The 20,777-nt window shown below is 45.5% G+C and overlaps 1 protein-coding gene across 3 annotated transcripts in view; it reads right to left on the bottom strand.

The window, feature by feature from the left end:
* Window positions 1-1,312: 1,312 nt before the first annotated feature.
* LOC112219757 (CAP-Gly domain-containing linker protein 1) overlaps window positions 1,313-20,777 on the bottom strand; it is a 36,117-nt gene continuing 16,652 nt past the window's right edge. The window contains exons 15-20 of one of the 3 annotated variants that reach the window (XM_042302141.1): window positions 12,574-12,680; window positions 7,937-7,993; window positions 2,602-2,689; window positions 2,232-2,450; window positions 1,946-2,058; window positions 1,313-1,801 (exon numbers count right to left, since the gene is read on the bottom strand). In XM_042302141.1, the coding sequence (XP_042158075.1) occupies window positions 1,567-1,801; window positions 1,946-2,058; window positions 2,232-2,450; window positions 2,602-2,689; window positions 7,937-7,993; window positions 12,574-12,680 (819 nt within the window). In that variant the 3' untranslated portion in view covers window positions 1,313-1,566. The remainder of the gene's footprint in view (window positions 1,802-1,945; window positions 2,059-2,231; window positions 2,451-2,601; window positions 2,690-7,936; window positions 7,994-12,573; window positions 12,681-20,777) is intronic. The other 2 variants (XM_042302140.1, XM_042302143.1) reach the window with 2 other exon arrangements.

Here is a 20,777-nt window from a genome sequence, read left to right as displayed (position 1 = left end):
TTTTAAAGTGAGTAGTGCAACAACAAGTTAAGTGGCTGGCGTTCGGTTGCCTTAGTTCGGATGAGCGCCCGCCACAAGCACCAGGTTGATGTTCAGTAGGCATTAAAACAACATGTGCGTTTTTTTGTGGAGAATTTCCCAAAATACCTCCTCAGTTCCAAAATGTCCTCTATCATTTTGTGCCTGCTGAACACAACCTGGTAGTACAGGTAGACTGTGTGTCCTGTGGTATTACCCTGTTCCCTTTGTGGAGGGAACATCCATAGGGTCACCCCCCCCCCCTGTAACTATATTCTCCAGGTTGTTGCTGTAAATGAGAACGTGTTCTCAGTCAACTAACCTGGTAAAATAAGGGTTAAATAAATAAATACACAGGTCAGGGTCTGGACACAGCACACTGACTCGGGAACGTGACATGTGAAAAACAGGAATGTGTTGGAGAAACATTCATCATTAATTGTGCTATTAGCAGTGAACCACTCTGGTGCATCCAGGCCCTTCACCTTCACGTACGTCTGCATCGTCAAATGCCTTCCCTCTTGCCCGGTTACATATAGGACGTTTATTTACTGTGAGAACTGAAGTCAAAATCCAACCCATGCTGTATGCAAAAAAAAAAAAAGAATTAACTAATAACAGGAGATGATTCCTTTATGAACTAATAACAGAAGACTAATTCCTTTAGTTCCTAACATGGATATTACATGTCGGGGAGGGAGTTAGAGAGAGGGAGGGGGGAGAGTTAGAGAGGGAGGAGAGAGGAGAGGGAGGAGAGTTAGAGAGGAGAGGGAGAGGGGAGAGTTGGAGAGAGGGAGGGGGAGAGTTAGAGAGAGGGAGAGGGAGAGTTAGAGAGAGGAAGGGGGAGAGTTAGAGAGAGGAAGGGGGAGAGTTAGAGAGAGGAAGGGGGAGAGTTAGAGGAGAGGGAGGGGGAGAGTTAGGGGAGGGGGAGAGAGAGAGGGAGGGGGAGAGTTAGAGAGAGGGAGGGGGAGAGTTAGAGAGGGAGGGGGAGAGTTAGAGAGAGGGAGAGGAGAGAGGGAGGGGGAGAGGGAGGGGGAGAGTTAGAGGGAGTGGGGGAGAGTTAGAGAGAGGGAGGGGGAGAGTTAGAGAGGAGAGGGGGTTATAGGGAGGAGAGCGAGGAAAGGAGAGTTGGTGAGGGAGGAGAGTTAGAGAGGAGAGGAGAGTTGGTGAGGGAGGAGAGTTTGAGAGGAGAGCGAGGAAAGGAGAGTTGGTGAGGGAGGAGAGTTAGAGAGGAGAGCGAGGAAAGGAGAGTTGGTGAGGGAGGAGAGTTTGAGAGGAGAGCGAGGAAAGGAGAGTTGGTGAGGGAGGAGAGTTAGAGAGGAGAGCGAGGAAAGGAGAGTTGGTGAGGGAGGAGAGTTAGAGAGGAGAGCGAGGAAAGGAGAGTATAAGTAATAGGAGAGTCTTAGGTAGCGGGGGATTTTGAGTTACCTAAGGGGACTATGACAGTGAGTGACATACATAAATACGATATAAAAACCCAGAGGGAGTCTGGTCGGTGTTTGGCGGTCTGTGCAGGGCAGGGGTGGGATACTGTGGATGAGAGTGAGTCTAGAAGGTCTGATCATCTTGGCAGGACTCTGTGGAGTGACCAAAGGCCTCACAGATGTCACAGTACGGCCGCTGGTCGGCTGGCTTGCCCTTGAAGGAAGAGTGGGGCACTGAGTCAGGGCTCTGGGCCTGGGTCGGACAGTCTTCGGTGTCATGGAGGTCGAAACAGTCACAGATATCACAGAACAGACGAGGAGGAGCCTTCTTGTCCTTCTTAGATCCACACTCTTCCAAACTAGAGAGGGAGAGACCGAGAGAGAGGAAGAGAGAGAGTGATTAGGGAAATGCAAAATATTGCATGTTGACCTGTCTGTCAACAACTGTAAGTGAGGGCTAAGTTTGAGGTTTGGGTTCAGAGGTTATATGTTATAAGACTGACCCGTCAATGCCGTCATTGCCGTTGAACTCAGCCAGAACCATCTTCTTCAGCTTCACCTTCAACTCCTCGTTCTTCCTCTGCAGGTCCACAATCACACTGTTCAGGAAGTTAATCTGAAGGAGGAAAATATATGGAGGGAGAGAAGAGACCACAGTCAAGTTTATATGAGAAAGAGTGAGGTGGACTGTGAGACAATGGTGGAAGTGCAGATATCTATCTATGCAAATTATATACTGTATAAGTGACAAGCAAATGATGCAATTTGAATACTAATTGCGAATCATACCTGTCCCTCTGCAAACTCCTTCTCTTCTCTCAGCTGGTCCAGAACTGCATCACCTGAGGAAGGTATTCCACTGTCCCCTCCCTCGGAGGCCTGCTGTCCCATGAGCCTCTGCTCCAGGCTGGTGACACATCCCTGTAGTTGGGCCTTGTCTCTCTCCAGCGCCTCAACGGCAGACTGCAGCGTCTTGGCCATGACGTTCTCACCTCGCAGCACCACAATCTAGAGGGAGACAGAGAGACAGGTTTCAACAAATATAGAGATACAGCCGTTGTATGGCAGCCCAGAGAAAAAGCATAGGACCCAATGCAAGTTTTCTTGAATTTTTCATCAAAAGGCCCACAGTCTGCTAGAGTTGTGTGTGAATGTTTACCTCATTCCTCAGAGTCTCCAGCTCCTTGTCCTTATCTGTCTTCTGGAAGTTTCTCTCCTCCCCTGTCTCCTGGTTGGATAGAGTTTCCCTGGGGGGGGACAGAGGAAGAGAACTGCTAAATACAGAACTCACAGACCCACACTGGGACTGGCAGGAGCAGTGCAGTACTGTGTGCACACGCATACATTTCTCTTTGGGTACAGTGAGAAACTTCTGCCTGATGAAGGTCTCTGACTGCAATTTTTTAAACTTTTGATTTACAATAAATAATCAAATACTTCACACAATAGTTGTGATACTCAAGGCGTTGGAACAAGGATCACTAAAGACTAGTGAAGCTAGCTCTTTCTCAATAACAACATTGGGAAGTTTAGGGCCAAAGTTTGAAAGAACATCACAAATCCAGATGTTGAAATCCAACTTGACAAGAAAAGGCATTAGCAGGATTCAGAACACAGTGAGTAACCTGTCTGTGGAACCCCAAGGTTGATGGCATTACCCTGCCTGGGTCTCATGATCCAATACATCCACATGGAACAACAACCTTAATCACATGCTGACCACACAGCTCGCGTCGCATGCGTTGCAAAATAAATGTATACATACATGTTATTCAATCATTTTGCGCACATCAGCGAGCATCTGCGTAACCAGGCGCTAAAATAGAACTTGGTTATATTTGTGAAGCTTCACTCGCTGCAAGTCCTGCCGCTCCTATCTCCTCATTGGTTTTTAGGAGCATATACCCACTTGGGAGATTGAACGATGAATTGAGGTCCACACTCCAGTCCAGTTGGTGGTGGTAATGCACCTTAAAGTTGGGTGCCAACCGCCATATAAAGTCCGAAGAAGAAGACCACTGAAGGTGGAGAGATTACTAGAAACTAACTTTGACCCTTTTATCTGTGGATTAATTAACGGAGTAGAGGACCTTGTGCATTTCAGGTAAAATACCATCCCAATGTTTATATCCCAGGACAAATTAGCTAGCAACAGCATGCTAGCTAGCTAAATTGACATAAATGTTAAATGCTTTTCGACCTGTCCCCAAATTAATATAGTTGGTTCAGAGTTCGTTTCGATACTTCAACCTGCGTGTCCTGATGGCGTTTGGTGTGGGTGGACAAAATCGACATGCGCGCGAGCTCTCTGGTCAGCATGTTAATCACAAAAGATGTAGTTTAGATGTCTTCCCCTAAACAAAGTCTTTACTACAGATGCTAGTCTAGATATATAGCCTACTTTTCTAGGGATTAGTGCTGCTGAATAACGTCTCTTTTCTGACTGCCTGACTGTGAAACATTCACCTGAAAAGGTAGTTATCCCCTGATCTCTCCTGACTGATTAGTCCTGCTCTACATAACCTTCCTCAGGCTTTCATCATCTCTCTCTTGGTTTAAATAAACTTTCTGATGCCAACCTCCCACCTCTTCTGCTCCTCTCGTCTCCTCCCATTTCCTCTCCTCTCTTCTCCACCCCAACTTCTTCTCCTCTATCTCCTCTCCCCTTCAACATTCCTTTCCTTCCTTCCCTCCATCTCTCTCCTATCATTACTAGTGTTAGTAAAGGGATGTACAGTGCCGTGAAAAAGTATTTGCCCCCTTTCTGATTTTCCCTATTCTTTGCAAATTTTTGATACTGAATGTTAGCACATCTTCAACCAAAACCTAATATTAGATACAGGGAACTTGAGTTTACAAATAACAAAACAAATGGACACTTATTTTAGTTATTTAATTAAGAAAGTTATGCAACACACAATTCCCCTGTGTGAAAAAATAATTGCCCACTTACACTCTATAACTGGATGTGCCACCTTTAGCTGCAATGACTGCAACCAAACACTTCCTGTAGTTGATGATCAGTCTCTCACATTGCTGTGGAGGAATTTCTGCTTTAACTCAGCAACATTTGTTGGTTTCCAAGCATGATTGGCTCATTTCAAGTTATGCCACAACATCTCAATTGGGATTAGGTCTGGATTTTGACTAGGCCTGTCACGCCTGCGCTCGAGGGCGCCGGGCTCCCCAGCATTGCGCACTCCTGCCACCATCATTACGCACACCTGCCCCGTCACACACATCAGCGATTATTGGACTCAATCACCTGTTTATTACCTATAATATTATTATATTTGTCAGTTCCCCAGCTCTGTTCCCTGCTGCTGTGATTGTCGTTTGTCATTGTGTATTGTGTGTGCTGATTGTGTGTGCTGACGCTGTTTCTGACTTGCTCTCCCTGTACCTGCTTCTCGTCTCTGGTGTCGGTCCTTACAAGGCCATTACAAAACGTATAATTTGTTGCTTTTTAGCCATTTTCATGTAGACTTGATTGTGTGTTTTGGATCATTGTCTTGCTGCATGACCCAGCTGCGCTTCAGCTTCAGCAGGACAATGGTTCTGTTCTAAAATAGATTAAATCGTTTTTTTCTTAATCAATCTACACACAATACCCCATAATGACAAAGCGAAAACATTTTTTTTTTTTATGTTTTGAAATAACAGAAATACCTTATTTAAATAAGTATTCAGACCCTTTTCTATGAGACTCGAAATTGAGCTCAGGTGCATCCTGTTTCCATTGATCATCCTTGAGATGTTTCTACAACTTGATTGGAGTCTACCTGTGGTAAATTCAATTGATTGGACATGATTTGGAAAGGCACACACCTGTCTATATAAGGTCCCACAGTTGACGGTGCATGTCAGAGCAAAAACCAACCCATGAGGTTGAACAAATTGTTAGTAGAGCTTGAAGACAGGATTGTGTCGAGGCACCGATCTGGGGAAAGGTACCAAAAAATGTCTGCAGCATTGAAGGTCCCCAAGAACACAGTGGCCGCCATCATTCTTAATTGGAAGAAGTTTGGAAACACCAATACACTTCCTAGAAGTGTCCGCCAGGCCAAACTGAGCAATCGGGGGAGAAAGGCCTTGGTCAGGGAGGTGACCAAGAACCCAATGGTCACTCTGACAGAGCTCAAGAGTTCCTCTGTGGAGATGGGAGAACCTTCCAGAAGGACAACCATCTCTGCAGCACTCCACCAATCAGGCCTTTATGGTAGAGTGGTCAGACGGAAGCCACTCCTCAGTAAAAGGCACATGATAGCCCGCTTGGAGTTTGCCAAAAGGTACCTAAAGGACTCTCAGACCATGAGAAACAAGATTCTCTGGTCTGATGAAACCACGATTGAACTCTTTGGCCTGAATGTCAAGCTTCAGGTCTGGAGGAAACCTTGCACCATCCCTACAGCGAAGCATGGTGGTGGCAGCATCATGTTGTGGTGACCAGGATTGAGGGAAAGATGAATGGAGCAAAGTACACTGAGATCCTTGATGAAAACCTGCTCCAAAGCTCTTAGGACCTCAGACTGAGGCGAAGGGTCACCTACCAACAGGACAACGACCCTAAGCACACACACAGCCAAGACAACACAGGAGTGGTTTCGGGACAAGTCTCTGAATGTCCTTGAGTGGCCCAGCCAGAGCCCGGACTTGAACCCAATCGAACATCTCTGGAGAGAGCTGAAAATAGCTGTGCAGCGACACTCCCCATCCAACCTGACAGAGCTTAAGAGGATCTGCAGAGAAGAATGGAAGTAACTCCCCAAATACAGGTGTGCCAAGTTTGTAGCGTCATACCCAAGAAGACTCAAGGCTGTAATCACTGACAAAGGTGCTTTAACAAAGTACTGAGTAAAGTGTCTGAATACTTATGTAAATGTGATATTTCAGTTTTACATTTTTTTTAAATAAATTTGCAAACATTTCTAAAACCCTGTTTTTGCTTTATCATTTTGGGGTATTTTTTAATAAGGCTGTAACGTCACAAAACGTGGAAAAAGTCAAGGGGTCTGATTACTTTCCGAATGCACTGTATACACTATCCATACACTTCTTCCACTATCAGACACACTGAAGTCAATCATTAATGGATATAGAAAAGAAATTGTACCAAGGCAGCAGATGCATGGTGCAATATGTTTACACTCAGCTATCTTCCCAAGGCAGCAGATGCATGGTGCAATATGTTTACACTCAGTTATCTTCCCAAGGCAGCAGATGCATGGTGCAATATGTTTACACTCAGCTATCTTCCCAAGGCAGCAGATGCATGGTGCAATATGTTTACACTCAGCTATCTTCCCAAGGCAGCAGATGCATGGTGCAATATGTTTACACTCAGCTATCTTCCCAAGGCAGCAGATGCATGGTGCAATATGTTTACACTCAGTTATCTTCCCAAGGCAGCAGATGCATGGTGCAATATGATTACACTCAGCTATCTTCCCAAGGCAGCAGATGCATGGTGCAATATGTTTACACTCAGCTATCTTCCCAAGGCAGCAGATGCATGGTGCAATATGTTTACACTCAGTTATCTTCCCAAGGCAGCAGATGCATGGTGCAATATGTTTACACTCAGTTATCTTCCCAAGGCAGCAGATGCATGGTGCAATATGTTTACACTCAGTTATCTTCCCAAGGCAGCAGATGCATGGTGCAATATGTTTACACTCAGTTATCTTCCCAAGGCAGCAGATGCAAGGTGCAATATGTTTACACTCAGTTATCTTCCCAAGGCAGCAGATGCATGGTGCAATATGTTTACACTCAGTTATCTTCCCAAGGCAGCAGATGCATGGTGCAATATGTTTACACTCAGTTATCTTCCCAAGGCAGCAGATGCATGGTGCAGTATGTTTACACTCAGCTATCTTCCCAAGGCAGCAGATGTATGGTGCAATATGTTTACACTCAGCTATCTTCCCAAGGCAGCAGATGCATGGTGCAATATGTTTACACTCAGCTATCTTCCCAAGGCAGCAGATGTATGGTGCAATATGTTTACACTCAGTTATCTTTCCAAGGCAGCAGCGAATAAATTGTGTTATAAATACTATAATGAATGTGTAATAAATTGTGTTATAAATACTATAATGAATGTGTAATAAATTGTGTTATAAATACTATAATGAATGTGTAATAAATTGTGTTATAAATACTATAATGAATGTGTAATAAATTGTGTTATAAATACTATAATGAATGTAATAAATGTGTTATAAATACTATAATGAATGTGTAATAAATTGTGTTATAAATACTATAATGAATGTGTAATAAATTGTGTTATAAATACTATAATGAATGTAATAAATGTGTTATAAATACAATAATGAATGTGTAATAAATTGTTAAATACTATAATGAATGTGTAATAAATGTGTTATAAATACAATAATGAATGTGTAATAAATGTGTTATAAATACAATAATGAATGTGTAATAAATGTGTTATAAATACTATAATGAATGTGTAATAAATGTTTTACCTGTCTTTCATGTCTTGCTGGTACTGAGACTTATGACTGTTCAGCTTCAGTTCCTCACTGAGAGAGATGGAAGGAGAGAGAGAGAGAGAACGAGAAGGGAGAGCGAGAGAAGAAGGGCGAGAGAGAGAGAGAGAGAGAGAGAGAGGGAGAAAGAGAGAAGGGTGAGGGTGAGTTGCTTTTCAGTGTCAGTCAACATTTGTGAGACTCAATAACAATCAACATGATTCATGTCTAGAGGCACTTTCTAATAAAGAACAATCAGAATGTGTGTTCAACATCAATGATAACAAATGTATACATAAATAAAAAATACATTTATAACACACAGTATCTCTGCTTGGCTGTGATGTTGGTATGGGTATAAAGTAAAGGTTGTCATGGCTAAGTAGTGATGAGTGTAAAGGTCATGTCCAACTCTCAGTATGTGTGGCAAATGGGCCAGTCTAAATCACCTTCTGTGTGTCCAACTGAGGCATAATCACATTGACCACACTCTAAAGCATCAGTCACAGACACACACACACATTTAAAAATACTTGATTTGAATCCAGAAATAACATCACATCATAAAGGTTTTAAATATTTCAAAGGTTGTTGATGCATGGAAACTAAAAGCACCTTCTCCTCCACACAGCTAGGCTGCCCATATCAGCTGAAACAGAGCAGTACCTTTTCCTCCACACAGCTAGGCTGCCCATATCAGCTGAAACAGAGCAGTACCTCCTTCTCCACACAGCTAGGCTGCCCATATCAGCTGAAACAGAGTAGTACCTTTTCTTCCACATAGCTAGGCTGCCCATATCAGCTGAAACAGAGCAGTACCTCCTCCTCCACACAGCTAGGCTGCCCATATCAGCTGAAACAGAGTAGTACCTTTTCTTCCACATAGCTAGGCTGCCCATATCAGCTGAAACAGAGCAGTACCTTCTCCTCCACACAGCTAGGCTGCCCATATCGGCTGAAACAGAGCAGTACCTCCTCCACACAGCTAGGCTGCCCATATCAGCTGAAACAGAGCAGTACCTTCTCCTCTACACAGCTAGGCTGTCCATATCAGCTGAAACAGAGCAGTACCTTCACCTCCACACAGCTAGGCTGCCCATATCGGCTAAAACAGAGCAGTACCTACACCTCCACACAGCTAGGCTGCCCATATCAGCTGAAACAGAGCAGTACCTTCTCCTCCACACAGCTAGGCTGCCCATATCAGCTGAAACAGAGCAGTACCTTCACCTCCACACAGCTAGGCTGCCCATATTGGCTAAAACAGAGCAGTACCTACACCTCCACACAGCTAGGCTGCCCATATCAGCTGAAACAGAGCAGTACCTTCTCCTCCACACAGCTAGGCTGCCCATATCAGCTGAAACAGAGCAGTACCTTCTCCACACAGCTAGGCTGCCCATATCAGCTGAAACAGAGCAGTACCTTCTCCTCCACACAGCTAGGCTACCCATATCAGCTGAAACAGAGCAGTACCTTCACCTCCACACAGCTAGGCTGCCCATATCAGCTGAAACAGAGCAGTACCTTCTCCTCCACACAGCTAGGCTGCCCATATCAGCTGAAACAGAGCAGTACCTTCTCCTCCACACAGCTAGGCTGCCCATATCAGCTGAAACAGAGAAGTACCTTCTCCACACAGCTAGGCTGCCCATATCAGCTGAAACAGAGCAGTACCTTCTCCTCCACACAGCTAGGCTGCCCATATCAGCTGAAACAGAGCAGTACCTTCACCTCCACACAGCTAGGCTGCCCATATCAGCTGAAACAGAGCAGTACCTTTCTCCACACAGCTAGGCTGCCCATATCAGCTGAAACAGAGCAGTACCTTCTCCTCCACACAGCTAGGCTGCCCATATCAGCTGAAACAGAGCAGTACCTTCACCTCCACACAGCTAGGCTGCCCATAACAGCTGAAACAGAGCAGTACCTTCTCCTCCACACAGCTAGGCTGCCCATATCAGCTGAAACAGAGCAGTACCTTCTCCACACAGCTAGGCTGCCCATATCAGCTGAAACAGAGCAGTACCTTCTCCTCCACACAGCTAGGCTGCCCATATCAGCTGAAACAGAGCAGTACCTTCACCTCCACACAGCTAGGCTGCCCATAACAGCTGAAACAGAGCAGTACCTTCTCCTCCACACAGCTAGGCTGCCCATATCGGCTAAAACAGAGCAGTACCTACACCTCCACACAGCTAGGCTGCCCATATCAGCTGAAACAGAGCAGTACCTTTTCCTCCACACAGTTAGGCTGCCCATATCAGCTGAAACAGAGCAGTACCTTCTCCTCCACACAGCTAGGCTGCCCATAATGGCTGAAACAGAGCAGTACCTTCACCTCCACACAGCTAGGCTGCCAATATCAGCTGAAACAGAGCAGTACCTACACCTCCACACAGCTAGGCTGCCCATATCAGCTGAAACAGAGCAGTACCTTCACCTCCACACAGCTAGGCTGCCCATATCAGCTGAAACAGAGCAGTACCTTCACCTCCACACAGCTAGGCTGCCCATATCAGCTGAAACAGAGCAGTACCTTCTCCTCTACACAGCTAGGCTGCCCATAACAGCTGAAACAGAGCAGTACCTTCTCCACACAGCTAGGCTGCCCATATCAGCTGAAACAGAGCAGTACCTTCTCCTCCACACAGCTAGGCTGCCCATATCAGCTGAAACAGAGCAGTACCTTCACCTCCACACAGCTATTCTGCCCATATCGGCTAAAACAGAGCAGTACCTACACCTCCACACAGCTAGGCTGCCCATATCAGCTGAAACAGAGCAGTACCTTCTCCTCCACACAGCTAGGCTGCCCATATCGGCTAAAACAGAGCAGTAGCTACACCTCCACACAGCTAGGCTGCCCATATCAGCTGAAACAGAGCAGTACCTTCTCCTCCACACAGCTAGGCTGCCCATAATGGCTGAAACAGAGCAGTACCTTCACCTCCACACAGCTAGGCTGCCCATATCGGCTGAAACAGAGCAGTACCTTCTCCTCCACACAGCTAGGCTGCCCATATCAGCTGAAACAGGGCAGTACCTTCTCCTCCACACAGCTAGGCTGCCCATATCAGCTGAAACAGAGCAGTACCTTCTCCTCCACACAGCTAGGCTGCCCATATCGGCTGAAACAGAGCAGTACCTTCTCCTCCACACAGCTAGGCTGTCCATATCAGCTGAAACAGAGCAGTACCTAGCCAGTTGTTTTGCTATACTCTTGCAGGCCTGCAATCTGAAGGCCACGTACCGTAAGCCTATGTACGTGGCCCAGACTGCCAAATATCAAGCGTGATATGAGAGGCTGATATTTAACACGCGCACACACACACTCCCAAAGGTTGTAACCTGGGAGAAGTGAAAAGGCACTCTACTCCTTAGAGAGTATACAATACAATAACCATAGACTATATAATACCGACCAATCTAGCCAAAACACACACAAAGAGATCAGAGAACTGACTGGGTCGGATGCAGCTGTTCTCCCAGACGAGATGTCTCCGGCAGCACAAAGCTGCTCCCACTCTCACACACACACACACACACAAACACGCCAGCATACTCGCTCTTGCAGACACGCGCAAATGCACACGTCATGGAGGTTATGAGACCCATGGAGTGGCCATGTTGGAGGCAAGCGGTTCGAGGAGAAGAGGCTGTGATTATGTAACACTCCCTAGTCACCGATGGACGGAAGGAAAGAGGAACGCTTGTGTCTAAAAGGATGGAGGAAGATGAGTGAAGAGGAGAGAATAGTGAAATCAGGACAAAGTGAATAATAAAGTAGTTGCTGTCATTCAGCCTGTCACGTCAATCCGACGTCAGAGACCGATGCTTTGATGACTCACACGGGGGGTCACAACACACACAAGTTAAACATGAAGGCATGCACACGCACATGTACACACACATGTCCACTCATGCACACACACACACAGACCTATAAATAGAACCCTAGGTCATGCATGACGCTCACCATAACAAAGAGAGGAGCCCAGTCTTTCTCCCGACATACTGCAGCTGTACCTAGCATACTGCTGTCTAATAACTGGCTACTGGCTTTTAGGGATACATCAACAACCATTCTAATACCAGAAGACTACACTTTGCATATCATGATCCCACACAGGTGTCACAAACTGGCTTTAAGAGTGAACTGTACCCCCCCTCTCTCTCTCTCCCCCTCTCTCTCTCTCTCTCTCTCTCTCTCTGACTAAGCGGCATGAGCGAGTTAAATATATAAGTCTATGTCTTATTTGAGTAAGACTTTGATATGAGCCTCTATCACGTTTCCCTGCACAGGCTTCTGATGTGCTGGTCTTTACGCGCACGCTGAAACACCACAGAGCCACAGAGCATACAATCCTCCTGTGTCTTCTGGATCCAAAGAAGCTGACATGTTGGTCGACTGTCTATTTCGCGGGTCAGCTTGTAGTCAATACATAATTTGAACGCTGAATACCACGGTATCAGCTGAGGAACCAACCATCAGCCATACTCACGTCCATGCATGGAATTCCCCTTTTCCCTTGAACATTCCCTTGAACATTCCAATATGCTGGTTTCAGCCATTCACACACAGATTAGATCACCCCCGAAGAGCAAGCATAATAACCTTCAGTCGCACTCACATTTCCTTGCACAGATTTCCGATGCGCTGGTTTTGCGTGCTGCTCCGCTCCTGCGAGAGACTGAGTTCTTCCTGGAATTTGGAATTCTGCTGTTTCAGCGTCTCGAGCTGGGAAATGATACACGGGTGGAAAAGAAGGATGAAAGGAGCGAGAGAGAGAGAAAAGAGAAAAGAGAGAGACTTAGACACACAGTAAACAGTAAACAGATAAAGCTGTCTCTTCTTCACGCCTCTCTAACAGTCTTAGTCGCGAACATTAACAGGAAGACACACTGCCGTGTTACACTGCTCCACTGAAACAGCCGTTTCCTCGGTGCACAAAGACCAACACCATTACTCATCATATAAACTGTCTGCCAAACCTACGCACAGAGACATAAGTGTGTGAGGGATTAAATCACTTCGCCTGGGCGGCAGGTAGCCTAGAAGTTAAGAGGGTTGGGTCAGTAACCGAATGGTCACTGGTTTGAATCCCCAAGCTGGAAAAATTGTCCGTTCTGCCCTTGAGCAAGGCAGTTAACCCCCAAAACAACTGCTTCCAGATGTTGATTAAGGCAGTCCCCCGTACCTCTCTGATTCAGAGGAGTTGGGTTAAATGTGGAAGACACATTTCGGTTGAATGCATGCAGCTAACTAGATATCTCTGTTTCCCTACTTCTCGCACCAATGTCCATGACTAAGTATTATTTCGTTTCTTTATTCCCAGCTCCTCAGAAAAAAATAATGTGTAGATAAACTGTATGTGAGACTTGGCATCGCCACTTAAATCACCATTTGGGAGGAGATGGATCCTCTGAGGCATTAGAGACCATGCAGAGATGATGATAATGACTGAAAAGATAATGTTCATTTCTAAAGGGACGCAGCGGGGGGGATCAAATGATGAGCATCCAAATCATGAGTCAAACTTTAAATCCTTTTAAGCATTCTGTTTGTTCTTACTCCCACTCCTATTTCTAAACAATATGGCATAAAAATAGCTAATGGGATGCGAAATCTTTGTTTCTAGGATTTTTATTCAAATTAACTCTTGTACATGTCAAAGCCAACATATCACAGAAAAAAATCTGGGCATCGTGACATCCGAAGGGGATGTTAGGTAAACAAGTGGAAACTTCCACCAGAGAAGGGAGGACATGTTGACTAGCAATGAACAACCCCTCTTCTGTTGCTATGCTTCCCCTGGACTAGAGTCCCATTGTGGCAGTGTACAGTATGTGTGTGCCCATGTCAATAATTAATTTACTGGACATAAACACGGCTTCGGAATCAATGTTTTTCTTTGCTACAGTACTGCTGCCGGCACGGAATAAAAAAGTTCCCTGGTGGACTGCCATGGTAAGTCATGTGCTCACGTGCTGTCTGTTCGATTGCGTTCTAACATAAAGTAGATATATTTCTAGTGCATTTTTTGTATTTAATCTCCAATCATCTGGCTTTACATGTGAGTAACCGATCCATGGCAGATGCAGCGCAATCCTGAATGCAATCTCTTACTGTAAGTCATGTGCTGTGTGTCGTGTTGCATGGCTGTGTGTCGTGTTGCATGTTAACATTTTGCCAAAGTTATTATCATCTCTACAGTCTCTGTATCTGGTTGACATATGAGTAACTGATCCAGGATGCTTTAACAGTACAGAAAGTTGACCCGGACCCGAACGGACCCGACGACAACCAGACCTAGACCCAACCCGATTGGACCCAAGTGCCAAAAAAAATCATGTTTATCAGCCAAGTTGCTCTTCTGGTTAAGAAATAGGTTTTTATATGTTGACTAGGCCTTCTGGAAGTCAATAAATTCACCTTATTAGCATAAAATAAATATGCTAAAGTCTACGCAGACCCGTGGTCGGGAGCTGTACTCCATGTCAATCAAACAGGACCTGACCCGGACCGGAGAGAAAAGCTATTTGGACCTGTGAAGACCTCTACCTTAAAGTGAGTCGGTTTACATGACAGAACCCTGAACTAGTCCACGGAGGTGTCACATACTAACAAACGCACACAACACGCAGAGAAGTAGACCTCCGTACTCTGTAGCCTGATTTGAAGCAGTCAGATTGAGGATGCTGCTCTGACACTGGGACATTTCACAGTTTGTTTGTGTTTGTGACAGATGTTCGACTAGTATCCTCAGAGGACACTAGTCGAACAAGAACACAGCAATGTTAGACCGGATAATCTAATAACATCCGTCTGAAGACAGACTCCATATCCATAGCATACTAGCATACATGCACACACACAGCCAACAGCATACAAACAACCAGACAGCAAACTTAAACCATCTCTCTTCCTAAAAATACAACCATCTAAATCAGTAACCTCCTGCACTTTCAGATTCAAATCGTCCTTACTCATCCTCCCTCAATTACCACTCAAGAACAAATCCTCCCCGAACAGCTGGAATACAGCTTGAAATACAGGCTCAAAAAGAAAATCAGCTAAAACATCCCCAGTCCATTTGAAAGATGAAACAAACATGTAAGAAACCTGCTGTGCGAGGAACAGAACAGCTGTGTTTACCTGGTAGTGAGAGTAGATTGTGCCTGGATAGCCCCGGTGCAGAGCAGCCACATCCACTGCTCTACCCTACAGCATGGTCCCTCTGTCAGAGTTCTCGCTCTCTCCCAGTACTGGTCTCTAGTCTGTCTGTCCCAGTGGCAGAGCAGTCCCTATCTCTCCTAGTGTCAATACTGTACCCTATCTTTCCCCAGTTGTCTCTCCCAGTAGCACACACACTAACGCAGACTCCCCATCAATAAACCAGCAGCTCCCACCCCCTACAGTGCACGCCAGAGAGAGAGAGAGAGAGCGAGGGGGAGAGAGCGTGGGCGTGTGTGTGTGTGTGTGTGTGTGTTGCCTGGGCACACGCTCCCTAGCTAGCTCACACACACGTGGTCGCGTGTACTAAAGCGAGGAGCAGCGCCTTCATTATGTAAATCCCAACAGGTTCCTCCTCCCTCACCCACCCTCTGCTGCTCTCTCGCTCTCTCTCTGACACACACACACACACACACACAGTCACACACACACTAGGGTTGGGCGGTATCCAGATTTTCATACCGTCATACTGTTTCTGTAACATACCGGGGTATACGGTATTACCGGAAGTGCACAACAGGGCAATATTTATTTAAACTATACAGTACCAGTCAAAAGTTTGGACACACCTACTCATTCCAGGGTTTTTCTTCATTTTTGACTATTTTCTACAATTGTAGAATAATAATGAAGACAACAAAACTATGAAATAACACATATGGAGTCATGTAGTAACCAAAAAAGTGCACACTCTTGGCATTCTCTCAACCAGATTCATGAGGTAGTCACCTGGAATGCATTTCAATCAACAGGTGTGCCTTGTTAAAAGTTCATTTGTGGAACTTCTTTCCTTGTTAATGCGTTTGAGCCAATAAGTTGTGTTGTGACAAGGTAGGGGTGGTATATAGAAGATAGCCCTATTTAGTAAAAGACCAAGTCCATAATATGGCAAGAACAGCTCAAATAAGCAAAGAGAAATGACAGTCCATCATTACTTTAAGACATGAAGGTCAGTCAATCCGGAACATTTCAAAAACTTTGAAAGTTTCTTCAAGTGAAGTCGCAAAAACCATCAAGCGCTATGATGAAACTGGCTCTCATGAGGACCGCCACAGGAAAGGAAGACCCAGAGTTACCTCTGCTGCAGAGGATATGTTCATTAGAGTTACCAGCCTCAGAAATTGCAGCCCAAATAAATGCTTCACAGAGTTCAAGTAACAGACACATTTCAACATCAACTGTTCAGAGGAGACTGCGTGAATCAGGCCTTCATGGTTGAATTATTGCAAAGAAACCACTTCTAAAGGACACCAATAAGAAGAAGAGACTTGCTTGGGCCAAGAAACACGAGCAATGGACATTAGACCGGTGGAAATCTGTATTTTGGTATGTGTGACGGAGAAGTCCGTCACTGGCCGTGGGCAGCGTTTGGTACACTAACACACACACACACTCATCACGCCTCCCTGCTCCATTATCAGCTATGTTAACTTGTGTGTCGACCCACATTGTTAACGTAGCTGATAACGGAGCAGGGAGGCACATTACCTTCCTCCTCTCCTGAAGCAACCAGGTTCGGGATAGGTAGTCCAACGCAAAATTTTATTTTCCTGCCTCGTGACGGAAACAGAACTTGAAGGGCTGGAGCTCAAGATACCACCTGGTCATGCGAGAATTCCAGTCCTTCATGGTCTGGATCCAGGTCAGGGCTCTGTGGTCCGTGTGCAGGTTAAATTCCCTCCCAAGAGAAGCTTAATTAATTAGTGCTTGGTATGTTCTGATGGGAGGAGTTAACCCACTGTTCCCCGGGTGCCAAAGAAGTGGATGTCGATTATGGCAGCCCCCCGCACCTCTCTGATTCAGAGGGGTTGGGTTAAATGCAGAAGACACATTTCAATTGAAGGCATTCGGTGTTGCAACTGAATAGGTATCCCCCTTCATAAAGTTTCACTCTCAGATATCAGCCAATCACAAAGGTTTCTTTTCAAAGCGATAAAATAGCCATCACTGGGTCTGTATGTTCAGACCAATACTGTTGTTTCATATAACTGACAAGTACATGCAGTATCCTACTAGGGCTGTGACAGTAATTGAATAACTGTGTAACTGACAGTTATGGTTGAAGCCCATCATGAAAATAAAATAACCATCAAAACCGTTTAAATAAGCCTACATTCATTTTAGGATTTCTTTTAAAAGTGTTTTATTTTCTTTATTTTAATGTAGATAAACTTGACTAATGTTTATAGGCAATTGTTTTGCTAACTTAGTCTGTGTATTAAATGTTATACATCTCCTCTTCTTTCCTACTGTCCTTTAATGCTCGAGCAGCTAAACTGCTACATGTGGGGGGGTGGAGCGCTATAGGCTTTGGCACTTAGAGAGTTAACTTAAGAGCTATAGAACGCACCCCGTAACTGCAATGATGAGATCGCCGTTCTTCTTTGTTTTTTGTTGCATTATCTCGCTGTGTTCAACCATGTACCATCTTTACCTAGCCACCTTGTTTCAAGAGGACCACAATGGAAACAATTGATTCCTATTTGGAGCGTTTTGAGCGTTGGTACATTTAATCTTCATACTATCAACATAGCTGTCCCTGTCATACTTTCCTTGTCAATTCATTATATTATAGCCTACTTTCAGTAATGCCTGTCTCATTTTTGAAATAGGCGACGTTTTACGTAACACGGTGTGTACATTATTACAAATTTGAGTAATTGCTGAAGTGAATAATAGATGAAAATTAAGGAATTAAGGAAACTGTGATTAATTTTGATTCCTATTTGGAGCGTTTTGAGCGTTGGCTGGCTGCAAATGAAATCAAAGATGGAAAGAAAGCAGACGTATTTCTCAGTGTTTTGGGTCCAACTGAGTATGGATTGCTGAAAGGTCTCATTGAACCAATGAAAGCAGTGGAGTTGAACTATGCAGAACTGTAGAGCACGAGGGGTTTTGAGGGGTCTGACATACGCTGTTACGGAGTCTAGTTGATAGGTAATCGACTAGCCGGACTGTTCCCCGGGACTCCAGTTATAGGGATTTGTACAATGCAAAAACAAGGCTATTGAACCTGACATTGGTGTCTGTCTTTATTCCTTTATCTAACATATCATACTGAAACATGGTATCAGAAGTGGCTCAGAAAACACACGTTTGTTATTTTTGTAGCTAAGTACAGTATAGGCGCATTTACGTTCCATATGCGAACACACGCCGTTTCCTACTCACAACACTGATCACCTCGTTGTTAGCTGGCTAGCTAGCATCACTACCTACGTCGATGACTGAAGGCAAAGAAATCTCATATTCAATTGCTATGGCAGCGAACATTCCGCCACCAAATCCCATGGTTCTCACAGGGGACTGGAATACTAATTGGGACAACTTCAGGGATGAATTCGAGGACTATGCGCTGGCGACCGGTCTACATGAGAAAGCCAACGAGGTACAAGCTGCAACTCTGAGGAGTTTAATGGGCAGCGAATGCAGGCATATCTACCGGCACAATCTCACCCTCACAGCACGACAACAGTGTGATGCAAAGGCTATATTGGATGCATTGGAGAATTACTTCAAACCCGCCAGAAACGTAATTTATGAGCAGTTCGTTTTCGGAAGCTGTAAACAGGAAGAGGGTGAGTCAGTACACAACTTTGTAACCCGTTTGAGAGAGAAATCCGCCACTTGTGAATACGGGGGATTGAAAGATGAATTGATTCGTGGCAAAATAGTGCTGGGAATTGCAAATGAGGATACATGCCGGCGTCTACTGAGAGAGAGAGAGACTTAACATTAGTAACTGCCATTGATATGTGCCGCACTGCTGAAGTCACTGACATGAGAATGAGAGCAATGGAAATCGAAACCCCACGCTCCGACGTTGATACTGTTCACGCTGTTGCGAGGCAGACATTCAGACTAAACCAATCGAGGCAGAGCAATTCACCACGAACGGTGAACACAGAGAGCCCCGTAGCATGTAAATACTGTGGGAATACACACACACGTGGCAAAGAGCACCGCCCTGCCTACGGAAAACCATGCAGAGCTTGTGGAACTAATAATCATTTTGCAAAAGTGTGTCTCAAAAGCAAAAGAAGGGTGAGTGAGGGCAAGATTCACTGTGTTGATGATGTCACTCAATGTTCAGAGCTGAAAAGTGAAAGTGACACTTACATGCATGAATCCATTGGGGCTGTACACTCAAGAGGGAAGAAATGGTTTGTGACACTACGATTACACAACAAGCAACAACAATGTCAACTGGATTCTGGTGCTACATGCAACGTAATGAGCTACAAAGACAAAATCAATCTGGCACCTAACACACATCTATTGCCCAGCGATACTAGACTAAAGCTGTACTCAGGAGAGCTAATGAGCTCAATGGGCACCTTTGAGACCGAATGTGTTATTCGGGGACGCAAACACAAGCTGGAGTTTGAGATTGTAAAAACCAGTCAACATCCTCTCCTCTCAGGCTCTACATGCGAACGCCTGGGACTGATGCAGTTCACTGTACCAAATGACCTGCACATTGTGGATCATGTCCAGCATGGACCCTTGTCCAAAGAACAACTACTCAGCAGATATGACGATGTATTCAAGATGCCCGTTGAATCTGTGCCTGGGGAGGTACACTTTGAAGTGGATGAGAGCATCACTCCAGTCCAGTGTGCTCCTCGCAATGTGCCCATTGCAATGAAAGTGGCTGTGAAGGCCCAGCTGGACAAGTATGAGGCCGATGGCCACATGACATCTGTGACTGAACCAACTGACTGGATCAGCAATATGGTCATAGTGAAAAAACCAGAGAAGCTGAGGGTCTGCATCGACCCAAAGCATCTGAACCAAGCACTAAAACGATCCCACTACATCATGCCGACACTGGAGGATGTCCTCTATAAGCTTCCCAAGGCCAGGATTTTCACCTTGGTGGATGCCCGAGATGCATTCCTTCAATGCAAGCTGGATGAAGAAAGCAGCCTCATGACTACATTCTGGACCCCCTGGGGTCGGAAACGCTGGCTCAAGCTCCCGTTTGGGGTCTCAGTGGCGCTTGAGATATACCAACGTAAGCAGCACGAGTTACTGGCTGGGCTCAAGGGCATTGAACCCATCGCCGATGATGTCCTGATCGTAGGCTGTGGTGACACAGACGAAGAAGCAGAACGCAACCACGATGTGAAGCTCCTGGCACTGATGGAGCGCTGCCGATCCGTTAAGCTTCGCCTTGGCCTGAAGAAGCTGCAGTTCAAGGTGAAAGACGTCCACTTCCATGGCCACATTCTCTCGGCAAAAGGCCTGAAGCCGGACTCAGACAAGGTCAGAGCGATCCTCGACATGTCAAACCCGTCTGATGCAAAAGGAGTACAGCGTCTCATCGGCTTTGCAAACTATCTTGCAAAGTTCATGCCACACCTATCAGCAGTCTGTGAGCCTCTGTGCCGGTTGCTGGACAAAGACACACCATGGCACTGGCTACCCAAGCACGAGGCCGCAGTGCAGGAGATGAAATCTATGGCTTCATCCATGCCAGTGTTGCGCTACTACGACGTCATGAAGCCTGTCACAATCCAGAGCGACTCCAGCCAAAGGGGACTTGGATGCTGCCTTATGCAGGAAGGCCAGCCCGTTGCGTTTGCCTCGAGAGCGCTC

Source organism: Oncorhynchus tshawytscha, linkage group LG20 (assembly GCF_018296145.1).
Source record: "Oncorhynchus tshawytscha isolate Ot180627B linkage group LG20, Otsh_v2.0, whole genome shotgun sequence".
Classification (NCBI taxonomy): Eukaryota; Metazoa; Chordata; class Actinopteri; order Salmoniformes; family Salmonidae; genus Oncorhynchus; species Oncorhynchus tshawytscha.
The sequence above is the reverse complement of the archived record's forward strand: the minus strand, read 5'-3'. Positions and strand labels throughout refer to the sequence as shown.